Below are 14,273 nucleotides of genomic sequence, written 5' to 3'. Positions count from 1 at the left end.
TAATCTCTCTTTCTCCTTCTCCATCTTCTATTGATCTATTTTTATCCATCCACCCATCCACCCATCCATCCATCCATCCATCCATCCATTATCTCTTTCTCTCTCTTTCCATCTTCTGTCTTCTCATCTAGCTCCAGAGAGAATTCGCTATTGGTTTTATTTTTTAATAAATACTGAAACAGGGGCGCCTGGGTGGCTCAGTCGGTTAAGCGGCCGACTTCGGCTCAGGTCATGATCTCACAGTTCGTGAGTTCGAGCCCCGCGTCGGGCTCTGTGCTGACAGCTCGGAGCCCGGAGCCTGTTTCGGATTCTGTGTCTCCCTCTCTCTGACCCTCCCCCGTTCATGCTCTGTCTCTCTCTGTCTCAAAAATAAATAAACGTTAAAAAAATTAAAAAAAAAATAATAAATACTGAAACACATTGTTCAGCAACTTTTCACTTTGTAATCAATCTTGAAGATCTTACTGTGTCATTCCACACAGATATATCTCAATTCTTTTCATCTCTATATAGTAAGCCATACCATGAATATATTATCATTCTCACGATCAGTTTCCTACTGATGCACATTTATTTCTGCTTTGCCAAATGACCCATTCTCTTCCTTTAGATTTTTTTTTCTGAGTTTTAACACCTTAGCAATGTTTCCCTCTTCATAACCACATCTTAAAAATAATATACATTCTTTCAGAGTTTTGCTTTTTTTTATATTAATCTTCCAAATCAACTTTGAATCTTCTGCTTAGGACGTGAGATGACAGATTGATATTATTTCCCCCCATGAGAGTTCAATTTTCTCCACACCCTTTTTTCCCTTAGTAGTTTGAAACGCTGCTTTTATTTAAGGTGCACTGAATTTCATACGATACCTGCCAAGTTTTTCTACATCGTCCACTGTTTCTGGCAAGGCGATACCCTTGGTTTCAGGCAACAGCATCACGAGCCCGCCGCAGACAGATGCCAGGATACCTACGGAATAAAGAAAGGCGACAGCACACGAGGAACGCACAGCTGGCCCGTGGCCTCCCTCCCTGCTCACCCTGGAGCTTAACCTTAACCAGCTAACCAACTAACCTCAACCAGCCCTTACTGGCAGCAGCCCTCTGGTTACCCACCCAGCTCTCCGGTTCTCTTTTGCCACCCTTCGAAACGTTCTCTTCCTTCCTTGGACCCTGCGCGGTCCCACCGTCCCGGGACTCTTGCAAACACCTGTTCATTCGCTCACTTCACTGTTACTTACCGGGCGCCTAAGTGAGAGAGAAGACCTCACCTCCTGCTTCTCACAGGACTCCTCTCAGCTTCCTTTTACCCACCAAGTGCTTTACCGGTTCCTCTCCCTCCCCTTCCTTACTGGGTCACATTACACGGTTGGACTCGTCCCCACTTCGGCCCAATGGGCATCTCTTGGAGTCTTTCTGGGCTTCTCACTGTGCGCCGAACCCTCTGGCTCCAGTGTCTGCAACGGGCTGGTGGGGGCACGGACCCTATGCCAGCCTCTCCTCTTTCGGGACCCTTCTCCCAACCTCGCGTCATCCTCCAGTTGCTGTCCCCACCTTTCCTGTTCTTTAGAGCTGAAATTCTTGAAACACCATCCTCCCCTATTTTCCACATCTCTTCACGTCCTATGGATATGCCGGTGAATGTTTAGCAACCGGCCCTCCCGAAGATACAGCGCCGACTTGCAGCGTCTGCGGATTTCCGTGGTGTGAGTACCCTCACCGCGGGCATCTCTAGGTCCTACCACGATATCATGGATCCAGGCGGTGGGAAGGGAGGGGCGGTGACAACGTGTGATGTCGCGTCTCCCCCATAAGGACACGACAGACCAAAGTGGCCCGAAGAACACAGAGAGTAGGGAAATGTACGTGAACTAGGAAGTGATGGGGTTTGAGTAATTATCTCCTCTGTTTTTAATAGATTTGATACAGGGAAGTTTGAACAATGGCTATGCTAACCCCTGGGCTCAAAAATCCCTGAAAACTTCACCGGTGGCCTTGGCAGGTGGGTGCTGGCTGGCATCCTGTGCCCCCCTCCACCCCCCCGCCCGCTCTCTGTGGGGTCCGCCCTGCGTGCTCCGGACCCACCTTGCCCACTGGTCGGGCCCCACGGCAGCACCGGCCGCTGGTGAAGCTGCTGCCCTCCCCTGGCCCCGCTTCTCTCTGGCCTCTTCATCCCTCTCGCATCCCTCCTCCTCTCCTTGAGGCCTCCAGGCCCTTTGCCACCCAAGACGCTTTGTCGCTCATCAGGGCTCTGCCTTGCCCGGGCCCTCTCCTTTCCTCTCACCTGGTCCCATTCCTGGGGTGGGGGTCTCAGACCCTCCCATGTCAGTGGTTATCTACACTCAGATGGCCTCCCGATCTCTGTCACCGGGCCACGCTTCTTCTCACGCCCCAAAGGCTACTGGCTTTCTTGCAGGCATTTGCTGCGACCCACACCCAGACAGGTTCCTTGGTGTCCCGTGGGCCAGCTCCTCTGGCATTCACTCAACGAGGGCCTGGCTGTCTCCGCTTTTCCCAGCCAGGAGCTCGGTCTTCCCCCCTCCCTTTGCCTCTGGGGAGCCCCTCCAGGGAGCCCACTCAGTCACCCCTCTTGCCAGTTTTACTTTCTTTTTAAGTTTATTTATCATGAGAGAGAAAGAGAGAGGGAGAGAGCACGAGTAGAGGAGGGGCAGAGAGAGAGGGGGAGAGAATCCCAAGCAGGCTCTGTACTGTCAGCACAGAGCCCGATGTGGGGCTTGAACTCACAAACCATAAGATCACGACCTGACCCCAAACCAAGAGTCAGACACATAACCGACTGAGCCACCCAGGTGCCCCCTTGCCAGTTTTACTACTAACGTATTTCTCGAATCTCTGCGCCCAGTGCTCCTGGTGTCATGGCCTTAACCCCCAGCCACCAGGCATGATCCCTTCCCTGAGGAACTGGCTCCCCACCAGCACGGCCTCCCTCCAACCCATTTGCACATCAGAGTCCTGCTTCTAATATGTAAACCTAACACTGTCAATCCCAGCTTAGATCTCCTAGCTTCCACTGCTGTTTGGATAAAGAGCAAACCTTTGCGGGACCAGGACTACCCTTCATGACTGTGATCTGGTCCAGCCTGCCACCCAGCGTCCCCTCCCTTCCCCGCGCCCCCAACCCCCCACATCTGGCGTCTGCTTTTGACTTCCCCGCTTCCCAGACAACAGCTTCACCCTTGGCCGCTAGGCCTTCCACTGCCTGGAGCCCAGGCCCACGCTTCCCACGTAGGTAATTTCTACTCCTCTCCGATCTCAGCTATGCACTCCTCCTTCCTCCTCCACTCCAGCGGGTCAGGTGTCCCTACCCTGCGCTCGCCTGCCCGCGCCCTCTGCTTTCAGTGTTTAGCACACTGTGCTGTGACTGATGGTTTGGAAGGAAGTGTGGCTCTCTCCCCAGCCAGACTCGGCAGGAAGGGGGGACAGGACAGCATCAGGGCCGGCTTTCCCAGCGCTTGGCTGCAAGCCAGGCCCAGACCTTGAACGACTGCCGCCCCACCCCCAGCCCAGACCATTTGGTCTTGGTTGAACAGAGGCACTCTCTGCTTTTTCATGCTGGCCACAGAGTCAACACTGGGCTTGTTCATCAGACCCCATGAAATAATTTGCAGTAATCTTTTCTTGAATTGGGTGCTGTCACGCGGTTAGGAGCTTTCCTGCCCCTAGCTAGCGAGCACTGTTAGGGATTTTGCATCATTCAGGATGTATGTCTCCACGGACTCAATATTTTCATTGCAAGTTAAACTGCTGAGCACAAAGTAGAACACAGTCTCTACCAGGAGTGAGGACGTGGAGGTGGAGGGAAGGTAGGTGGGAAGGGGGCCAGCCTGTGTGCTTTCTTGCTGAAGAGAGTAGAGGCAGGGACGAGACACAGGCAGAAAGGTGAGCACAACACTTGAGAAGCACTGGACTGAATCACCCTAAGCCCCCAGCCCCTATGCCTTGCTTCTGGCCCCTCAGGAGGCCTGCGGAAACTGGAGTTGGAAGGAGGGCATGAACTTGAGAGCCATCGCAGAGCTTACAGTACATGGGCAAGGGGTTCCACGCACAGCCTGCTTCACGTCAGAGCAAACGAAGATACGATATCTAATAGGTATCGAACATTTAAAAATCTAATTAGTTTGTAGGCTTATTCCGAAACAGCCGGAAGGTCCAAATTGGTCCCCTGAAAATTAGTCATGTGGTCCCCCAATTTCAAGAGTTTTGTAGTACTGGAATGTAACTCAGAACTTAAGCAAAGAAAGCTAATGGCTCATCACGACACTTTTATATAAAATAAATTAAAATCATTTAGGTTTCCCATAGAACTATAATCGGTTTGGCCACTCAAAACTCAAGCAATTGTCATAAAAAAATTGAATGATCTCATTAATAGCAAATCTAGTAATCACTATAGATGAAATACAAAGAATATAGATGAAAGCATTTAGGAATCACGTATGAAAGGAGTTCTTACCAAAGATGATAAGAGGTAGTTCTAACCAAATGGCCGCCAGCCGGAAGAGCAGAAATGGGGCTATGATTCCCCCAAAATCACATAAACCCGAGCAGAGAGAAACTCCGAAGTTTCTGTAGAGTAAAACATTGTTTTAGAGACAAAAATATTTAATGTAGTCAGGATAAGGGAAACGTTCAGATACACAGGCAACAAAGCAATCTTAGTAATATTTTCTGTTTCTGTAGCTTTCGACTTTGAGAACCACGACCTCCTCTCCTATTTCGAAGCACGCCGTTTCCATTCTGCCCCATTTCACATCCGGGCAAACGCCGAGTCACCGGAGAGCGAGGCGGTCTACAGCGCCGGTGGAAATCATTCTCTCACCGGAGGCTCACCGCCCAGCCCACGCCGCAGTGCTCAGGGATCACCTCGGCACCCTCACTTGACAGTAAGGAAGGCCTGTGAATACTCCCCCAGGAAAGGAGGCCAACGTGCAGCCCACGCACGCTGTTTCACTCTGTCCTTCCTCAATCACTCACAGCTGCCAGACGTGGAATGTGGTCAGAACAGAGGCCGTAGCCTTTAAACGGGGTGATGCCGACGAGCACAGTTTTGACCCACCTCTAAGCAAGTACGCTACCCAGATTTTCTGATCCCACAAAACCACCGCTGTGTATAAAGATACTGATATGAGAAATGTTTCTGTCAAGAGATGCGGAAGGTAGCAATGCAGAAAGCAGCTATAGCTCAAAGTGGATCTTCTTTACTGGCTGCCTCCAGCCCGGGCTAATATATCATCAAGTTAAGAAAACTGTTTCATGGGTTTTAGGTGAAAACATTTGGCTGCAGAATCACTTAGGAGAAACCAGGACATGTAGGTTGGAATTACCGTAATGTTGTTGGGTACAATTCTGAATTTACCAAATAAACAATTTCAAAGGCCATGGTAATCCCTAGTCTTCCCAGGGTAGCCACTGTGGTTCTCAACCACGGTATTCCTGAAAACAGAAAATGTGGAAGGGCAGAGTTAGGGGTTTGCTTTCAATGAAATATCACAAAACAACAAAAGGCATTTGTTTAGTGTTCTCCCAGCCCTAAGTCTTTGCTAATTTTAAGCACAAATGACAGATATCTTCTAATATTGTAGCCAAATTTATTTTTAAGTGTTTATTTATTTTTGAGAGAGAGAGAGAGAGAGACAGAGCATGAGCAGGGGAGGGGCAGAGAAAGAGGGAGACACAGAATCCAAAACAGGCTCCAGGCTCTGAGCTGTCAGCCCAGAGCCCGATGCGGGGCTCGAACTCCCGAACTGTGAGACCATGACCTGAGTGGAAGTTGGACGCCTAACCGGCTAAGCCACCCAGGTGCCCCATATTGTAACCAAATTTTAGCAGCAACAACCACCAGGATGATAGCTCATATTTAGTGTGCTAGTTGCCTTTCTGAGCAGGGTTAGATGATGGAAATACAATTCAAGAACCATTTGTTCATCAGCCACTGTATTGAAAACAGTGTTCCCGGCACTGCCATCCTAGAGGGCCTGCGTGCTCTGGCCTTCTGGAAGGTGGTCTTCACTTGGGCCCTTGAGAACCGTTACCACAGCCTATTGCCCATTTGCCCTCTCTCTGTTCCCACCTCTTAGTGATAACACACAGAACACCTGCTCCAAGCAGGCCAGAAAGAATCTGGATGTGAAGCCAATGTTGCTTTCTAGAGGGTAGCAAAGGCTTGGGGACTGGAACCTTCGGAAGGGAAGATCTATGCCTTGTGTTGTTGGTAGGGTGTATGTTTCTTATTGTCTTCCCCATCCCCAATCTTGCTACTTCCCCAAGAAATCATCTAGAAGAGGCCAGATTCTTAAAAATCAGTTGGTTCATTCATTTAAAAATGAACTGTTCTAGGGGCTGCACTGGTTATATGAGGAAATTCTCCTATCCTCCAAAGTAACTAGGAGAAAAAGCTCAAAGTTCTTCATTAAATGTTTTATTTCTTTTGAGTTTTAAGAGAAGAGGGAGTAAACCATCTTTGCCCTAAAAAGTCAGTGCTCTAAATTTCTTAAGAGTTGCACAAAAACAGACACTCAGATCAATGGAACAGAATAGAGAACCCAGAAATGGACCCACAAATGTATGGCCAACTAATCTTTGACAAAGCAAGAAAGAATATCCAATGGAATAAAGACAGTCTCTTCAGCAAATGGTGCTGGGAAAACTGGACAACGACACGCAGAAAAATGAACCTGAGCCACTTTCTTACACCAGATACAAAAATAAACTCAAAATGGATGAAAGACCTAAACGTAAGACAGGAAGCCATCAAAATCCTCGAGGAGAAAGCAGGAAAAAAACCTCTTTGACCTTGGCCGCAGCAACTTCTTACTCAACCCATCTCCAGAGGCAAGGGAAACAAAAGCAAAAATGAACTATTGGGAACTCAAAAAATAAAAAGCTTCTGCACAGAGAAGGAAACAATCAGTAAAACTTAAGGGCAACTGACGGAATGGGAGAAGATACTTGCAAATGACATATCAGGTAAAAGGTTAGTACCTAAAATCTATAAAGAACTTATCAAATTCAACATCCCAAAAAACAAATAATCCAGTGAAGAAATGGGCAAGAGACATGAATAGACACTTCTCCAAAGAAGACATCCAGATGGCCAACTGACACATGAAAAAATGCTCAACATCACTCATCATCAGGGAAATACAAATCAAAACCACAATGAGATACCACCTGACACCTGTCAGAATGGCTAATGTTAACAACTCAGGCAACAACAGATGTTGACGAGGATGCGGAGATAGAGGATCTCTTTTGCACTGTTGGTGGGAATGCAAACTGGTGCAGCCGCTTTGGAAAACAGTATAGAGGTTCCTCAAAAAATTAAAAATAGAACTACCCTATGACCCAATAATTGCACCACTAGGTATTTATCCAAAGGATACAGGTATGCTGTTTTGAAGGGGCACATGCACCCCCATGTTTATAGCAGCACTATCAACAATAACCAAAGTATGGAAAGAGCCCAAATGTCCATCAATGGATAAATGGAGAAAGAAAATGTGGCATACACACACACACACACACACACACACACACACACACACACACACACACAATGGAGTATTACTTGGCAATCAAAAAGAATGAAATCTTGCCATCTGCAGCTATGTGGATGGAACTAGAGGGTATTATATTATAAGTGAAATTAATAAGTCAGAGAAAGACAAATATTGTATGACCTCACTCATATGAGGACTTTAAGAGACAAAACAGATGAACATAAGGGAAGGGAAGCAAAAATAATATAAAAACAGGGAGGGGGACAAAACATAAGAGACTCTTAAATATGGAGGACAAATAGAGGGTTACTAGAGGGGGTGTGGGAGGGGGGATGGGCTAAATGGATCAGGGGCACTAAGGAATCTACTCCTGAAATCATTGTTGCACTATATGCTAACTAACTTGGATATAAATTTTAAAAATGTTAAAAAAAGAATGATTAGCAAGATTCACACACACACACACACACACACACACACACAAAGAGTTGTGCGACTTATGCCATCCGTCCTTAGTGGACATGGGTCTGAGATATGTGACTGATGGACAAGCACATATCTGTTCTCCCAAGCAAAGCTAAGGACATCCTGACCTCCATCTTTGAAAATGAAATTCTTCTCATGCTCACTCAGTACTAAATGGTCCTCTTGTCTCCTAGAAGGATTAATGCTCATGCCCGAGCACATGATTTTTTTAGTAGAAAAGCAGGTGTGGAGGCGGAGGATGAAAGAAAAGAATTGAGCTTGGTAGATTTACTGGTCTTCTCTACAAGAATAGTCAACGACAACAGCAACAACAACAAAGCTAAAACCGACCAAATAAAACCATTGCCTAGGACGGCAAGCACAGAGAAAGACGGTTTAAGAGTCCAGATCACTGCTGGGAGGCTCCGGGTTACTACATTTTGACCGCAAACTGGCCGAGGACGTCCTGGTGTACTTGACGTTTTTCCCAGATGAGGACACCTGTAGCTCTCACGCTAACAGTTACATCAGGGGGTGAGGAGTATCAGGATTGTGCTGATGTGCTGGGCTGCCATGTGCCCTGGCACAGAGCAGTGGTAAACATGTGTTTTATTTAGGCCTTGCCTCTTCATGAAGGCCAGAGAGGGGGACTAGGAAATGCATGCCACCCCAGCCTTCAATGAGCAGGTGGTACAGCGCCAGGGGCCAGGGAACGGAAAGTGGGAGCCCTTGCCCAGATTCCCTGGGTCCCAGCCCGACCGGGCAACCTCTCGCTGTTCTCGGGCTGCAAAGAATGTCGCCGGCTACCGTGGAAATGACTTGATTATCCAGGTTAAATTCTTAAGTTAGAGGGGTTTTTTTCCTACTGAATCAAGACTACTCTACAAGTGAGTCCCGCTGATAACTTTCATGACAATTTAAGTTTACGAGTGAGGCTATCACCGTTTGCCAGAAAGAACCACACGAAACCCAGGAAACCGAACACACACACACACACACGCACACACACGCAACACGTGGTTAGCTCAGTGAATACAGACAGATAACAAGTCAATTCAGCGGTATGTTGAGAAAATGCTGTCAAGCGGCCACCCTTGGGGAGACATGGTTTCTCCTACATGCTGACTTTACCCCGAAAGACTCTCAGTTCGTTCCGAGCAGCAGAGGCCACTATCTAACCACCCCGAGCTAGAGATTTCGGTGAAACGTGTAATGAAACAGAAGTCCCAAGGGCACTGCACTGTTCGTGAACTTAAAAGTGAAGTGAAAGCGATTTGTCAGGAAGTGTAAATGATGTGTGGATGTTACGGATGCAAACAGAAACTTCTGATCATCCATCGCAGGAATACTCGAAGTTCGTCTCAGAGAGGCAACAGGCACCTTTCAGGAACAGTGACAAGAAAACACACAAGACAACTTAAAAATGAGGGGTGACGCTGGAACTAGGCTCCGTGGAGTCCTGAGAACACAGAGAAAGATGGTCCCTCTGAATAGACGTTTATTTGGTCAAGGGACTGGAGATTACTGAGAATAATGCCTCAATTTTTGAAGAAAGGATATGCAGGATTTTAAATGAACACTATTTTACATCTCTGTACCATCTGCTTGGAGTTCTGAAATAAAACGGTAGTGAAAATTTGTAATAGAGATATGTAAATTAAGATGTATTGGCTTACTCCTCACTTCAAGAGAAATAAAAGGCAGAATTCTCCTTTCAAAAAGACTACTTACCAAAAGGGCTAGGTTTGTACCCATCCTAAACAAACCCAAATGAAAGATGCAGACAGCTACGGATAAAGAAAACCTAGTTCTCAGACTTCAATTAGAGTTCAGAAATTTGGGTCAAAAGCAGAGTGCCTTAAGTGAAGAGACAGCCAGAAAGACTTTCTTTTTCTAGAATGTCATTCTTTAGACCATGAAAAGTTGTGCTCAGTGGAGGCAAAGCCAGTTAAATTGTTCTCTAAGAGATAATTTTAGAGCTGATTCCTCTAAAAGGCTAATCAGCATTCAGTGCAGGGGCCCTCCTCCTGTTCATGACGTCAAGTACGACTGAGAGGAAGAGTCTTTCTAATGTTAATCCAGCAGCCCAAGTAACCAGGTCCAAAACCTCCCTTAAGTAGAAGTTAGGGCTGCCAACTCCAGCGAGGAACCTCTGTTAAAATTTGGTGCTCACAAGGAGCATTGGGGCTTGAACCTATTCTTGTCAATCATGGCCGATGTAGGCTTTTATAAAAGCAGCTGAATCTGTGAATGTACACATCAGATGTGTCCAGAATAAAAGCAATCGTTTTTCAGTCCTGATGAGAACAATTCTAAGGCTGAAATTGGGAAATTATGTCTTCAAAATAAGACGGATCAGACCAGACAGAAAAGTCTATTCTTTGCCTTATAGTTTTCAATTTATGAGTGTTCTCTACAAAATAGCTCCGTTCCCACACATTTAGTTCCTCCAACGTTGGTGTGGACATATGGCTTAGAATGCTTTCTGAGATCGTGCGGGATGCAGCACCATCAAAATGAGCCCAATCAGTCCGGGGCCAGAGAGAATTTTCCAGGGAAAGATTGTATCACGAAATGATGGGCCACCTGTAAGTCATTAACCTTTCTCCACACCTTCCTAATTTCATATGCAATAAATACTTAATTCCTATTCCATGTGCGATGAGGACAGAAGACTTCGCTCTAGGGAACTAAATCCAAAATGATACAGTGTCAAAAAGGGAAACAACAGTGAGGTCTCCAATGTTCCCCATTCGTCCCCCTTCTAGTTCAATTGTGCATTGTTCACAAGGATAAGAGCTACGTCTATCTTGTTCAGGCTCTGTTCCCACTCCTAATTTAGTGGTGGCAATTAATAGGTACTAAATAGGGGCGTCTGGGTGGCTCAGTCGGTTGAGCATCCGGCTTAGGCTCAGGTCATGATCTCACGGTCTGTGAGTTTGAGCCCCGTGTCGGGCTCTGTGCTGACAGCTCGGAGCCTGAAGCCTGCTTTGGATTCTGTGTCTCCCTCTCTCTCTGCCCCTCTGCCACTCATGCTCTGTCTCTCTCTGTCTCAGAAATAAATAAACATTTAAAAAAAAGATACTAAATAGACATGTATTGACCAATATGAGTTATACAGATTCCTCAGCTGTTAGAATGCTTGAATCCAGTGTAGTGGGTTGAATAGTGTCCCCTAGAGTTCATGTCTACCCAGAACCTAGAATGTGACTGTATTTCTATATGGATCTTTGCAGATGACATAAAGAAGAGAAAGTCATACGAGGGTGGAGGTGGACATTGGAATGATGTCAAGCAACACCCAAGATTCCTGGCAACTGCCGGAAATTAGGAGGAGGCAGGGAAGGATTCTCACCCAGAGCCTTCAGAGAGAGTGTGGGCCTGCCCACACTGGGATTTCAGATTTCCAGTGTCCGAGACTGTGAGAGAATACATTTCTGTTGTTTCAAGCCACCCGGGATGTGGTGCTTTGTTACTATAGCCCTAGGAATCTGGTAGACTCATCAAAAATGAGATCAGTATAAATAAACAGTTCTGTTTATCATCAACCATTCCAATCGGAAGACTTTACATCTTTAAAAAAATTTTTTTTTAATGTCTGTTTATTTTTAAGAGACAGAGAGAGACAGAATGTGAGTGGGGGAGGGCAGAGAGAGGGAGACACAGAATCCAAAGCAGGCTCCAGGCTCCGAGCTGTCAGCACACAGCCCGACACGGAGCTTGAACTCACCAGCTGTGAGATCACGACCTGAGCCAAAGTCAGACGCTTAACCGACTGAGCCACCCAGGCGCCCCAGAAGACTTTACATCTTAATTTTCTAGTCTGAAGGGGGGCATTTCTGTAATTTATTTAAATAGGGTTTGGGGACTTCATAAACCTTCATACAATTAACAAACTCATCTGTAAATGTCTATTTTCACTTCCACAATACTGGAGCTTCTTTCTTGACCCTCAAGTGATTCTCAAAAGAAAAGACAGACTCTTTGGGGCCGACAAAAGGGCTCCCAGAGAATCAGCCCTCTCAGTATCCCCCACCCCACATACCCCGGAACATGGAAAGAACCAACTTGCTCTAATTCCTACGCACTCCGTGGGGCTTTGAAAAGCTTCCCTGTCCTGCGTCTGCTGTGTCCTGTGGCAGAGATAACGTGGGTTGTGTTAACGGTGCACTTGGGGTCACCCGCCACCTCCTCAGCGTGCACTGGTCTCGGGCCCCCCCACGAACTCTGGCTTCTCCCTGAAATCACCCTGTGTCCCCCGGGCCGCCTGCCACAACCTTAACTCCTGCTCTCGGCATCTCTCTCCTCACTGGAGAGATGCAACCTGATGCAGCGAGCAGGAAGCTCGCAGGACCATGCCCAAGTTCCTGGCACGGCCAGGGAGGCCAGTCACTGCTGGTGGCAGGTATCCTCGGCCCCTTTTCGTGCATGTTCCAGCAATAACAGAGAACGTGTGGTCCCAGGACTCCCGAAGATGGCTCATACTTCTGAGAGCTCTGCCCTACTGTGGACAATCTCTACTACCCTTCCCTTCTGTCCACTACCTTTCCTTTCTCTTCTTTTTTTAAGCTTATTTATTTTTTTAGTAATCTCTACACCCAATGTGTATGAACTCGTGACCCTGCGGTCAAGAGTCGCATGCTCTTCTGACTGAGCGAGCCAGGTGCCCCTGTCCAGTACGTTTCTTTTCCTTCGTATGTGCCGAGTTCTCGCCTCCGGAAGCTTTTCCTGACTACTCCATGCATATCACTGCTTGCGTCTATTTTTTTAATCAGTCAGAGCCTTCAGAGAGATTTATTTTTCTAAATCTTGTATTGTTGGCTCTGGAGCAACAGGTTTAAACTGCGTGGGTCCACCCACAAGCAGACACTTTTCACAGTGCTGTACTGTAACTGTATTTTCTTTTCCTTATGAGTTTCTTAATAACATTTTCTTTTTTCTAGCTTACTTGATTGTACGAATACAGAATATAACACATATAGCATACAAAATATGTGTTAACTGACTGTTTTGTTGTTGGTAAGGCTTCCGGTCAACAGAAGGCTATTAGCAGTTAAGTTTCAGGGGAGTCAAAAGTCATATTCAGATTTTCAACCATGCAGGGAGTCAGCGCCCCCACCGTTGTGTCAAAGGTCAACTGTAAATAATTCCATTATTTCATGTATTATAGTGAGTTGTGAAAGCATTAAAGTGTCTATATTCCAACATGCACCTCGGTGTTTACAGCAGCATTATCAACAAGAGCCAAGTTATGGAAAGACCCCAAATGTCCATTGACTGATGATGAATGGATAAAGAACATATCGTATAGATATGCAATGAGATACTACCAGTCATAAAAAGAATGAAATCTTGCGATTTTAAATGCAACCATGTGGAAGGAGCTAGAGAGTATTATGCTAAATGAAATCAGCCAGTCAGAAAGACAAAAACCACATGATTTCACTCATGTGCAATTTAAGAAATGTAAGATGTGAACGTGGGGGGAAAGAGAGGCAAAGAACAAACAGACTCTTAACTACAGAGAACAATATGAGGGTTGCCGGAGGGGAGGTAGGCAGGTGGTTGGATGGATTCAATGGGTGATGGGTATTAGGGAGGGCATTTGCTTTTTAAAATTTTTTTTTTAATTTTTAAGTTTATTTTTAAGAGAGAGAGAGAGAGAGAGAGAGCGTGAGCAGGGGAGGGGCAGAGAGAGAAGGAGACACAGAATCCAAAATGGACTCCAGGCTCCGAGCTGTCAGCACAGAGCTCAATGTGGGGCTCGAACCCACAAACTGCGAGATCATGACATGAGCTGAAGTCGGATGCTCTACTGACTGAGCCACCCAAGCGCCCCAGGAGTGCACTTGTTGTGACGAGCACTGGGTGTTGCATGTAAGTGATAAATCACTAAATTCTACCCTTGGAGCGATTATTACACTGTACGTTAACTAACTGGAATATGAATAAAAACTTGTAAGAAAAAAATTTCAAAAATAAGGTATCTATATCTCTTACTAGGTTGTGAACCTTTGGAAGTCAGAAATGTCTTCCTTGCTCCTTTTGTAACCCTGGTGCTTTGCATGGGGCCAGTGATATGGCAGAAGCTCAGGAAATATGCAAAACATGGTCGGCGATATCATGAAAATAAGTCAAATAAAGGCGATCAAAAGCAAGTTACATGGCTACAAGCTAGATTTTGCACACCTATTTCATCCATAAATGCACCTGAAGTGGAGAAAACAGAAAAGTCTATGGAACCAACCGCTACACTCAAACTCGTTACGCTGATTAAGCAGAAAATCGA

At 46.3% G+C, this 14,273-nt stretch overlaps 1 protein-coding gene across 1 annotated transcript in view; it reads right to left on the bottom strand.

The window, feature by feature from the left end:
• Window positions 1–14,273, bottom strand: part of SLC22A3 (solute carrier family 22 member 3) — a 93,126-nt gene that overhangs the window by 3,415 nt on the left and 75,438 nt on the right. Inside the window, exons 8-10 of the mRNA XM_042940229.1 lie at window positions 5,345–5,453; window positions 4,474–4,586; window positions 870–969 (exon numbers count right to left, since the gene is read on the bottom strand). Coding sequence (XP_042796163.1) covers window positions 870–969; window positions 4,474–4,586; window positions 5,345–5,453 — 322 coding nt within the window. The remainder of the gene's footprint in view (window positions 1–869; window positions 970–4,473; window positions 4,587–5,344; window positions 5,454–14,273) is intronic.

Source organism: Panthera leo, chromosome B2 (assembly GCF_018350215.1).
Source record: "Panthera leo isolate Ple1 chromosome B2, P.leo_Ple1_pat1.1, whole genome shotgun sequence".
In the NCBI taxonomy this organism is placed as follows: domain Eukaryota; kingdom Metazoa; phylum Chordata; class Mammalia; order Carnivora; family Felidae; genus Panthera; species Panthera leo.
Note: the sequence above shows the minus strand (reverse complement) of the source record. Positions and strands in the feature narration are given on the sequence as shown.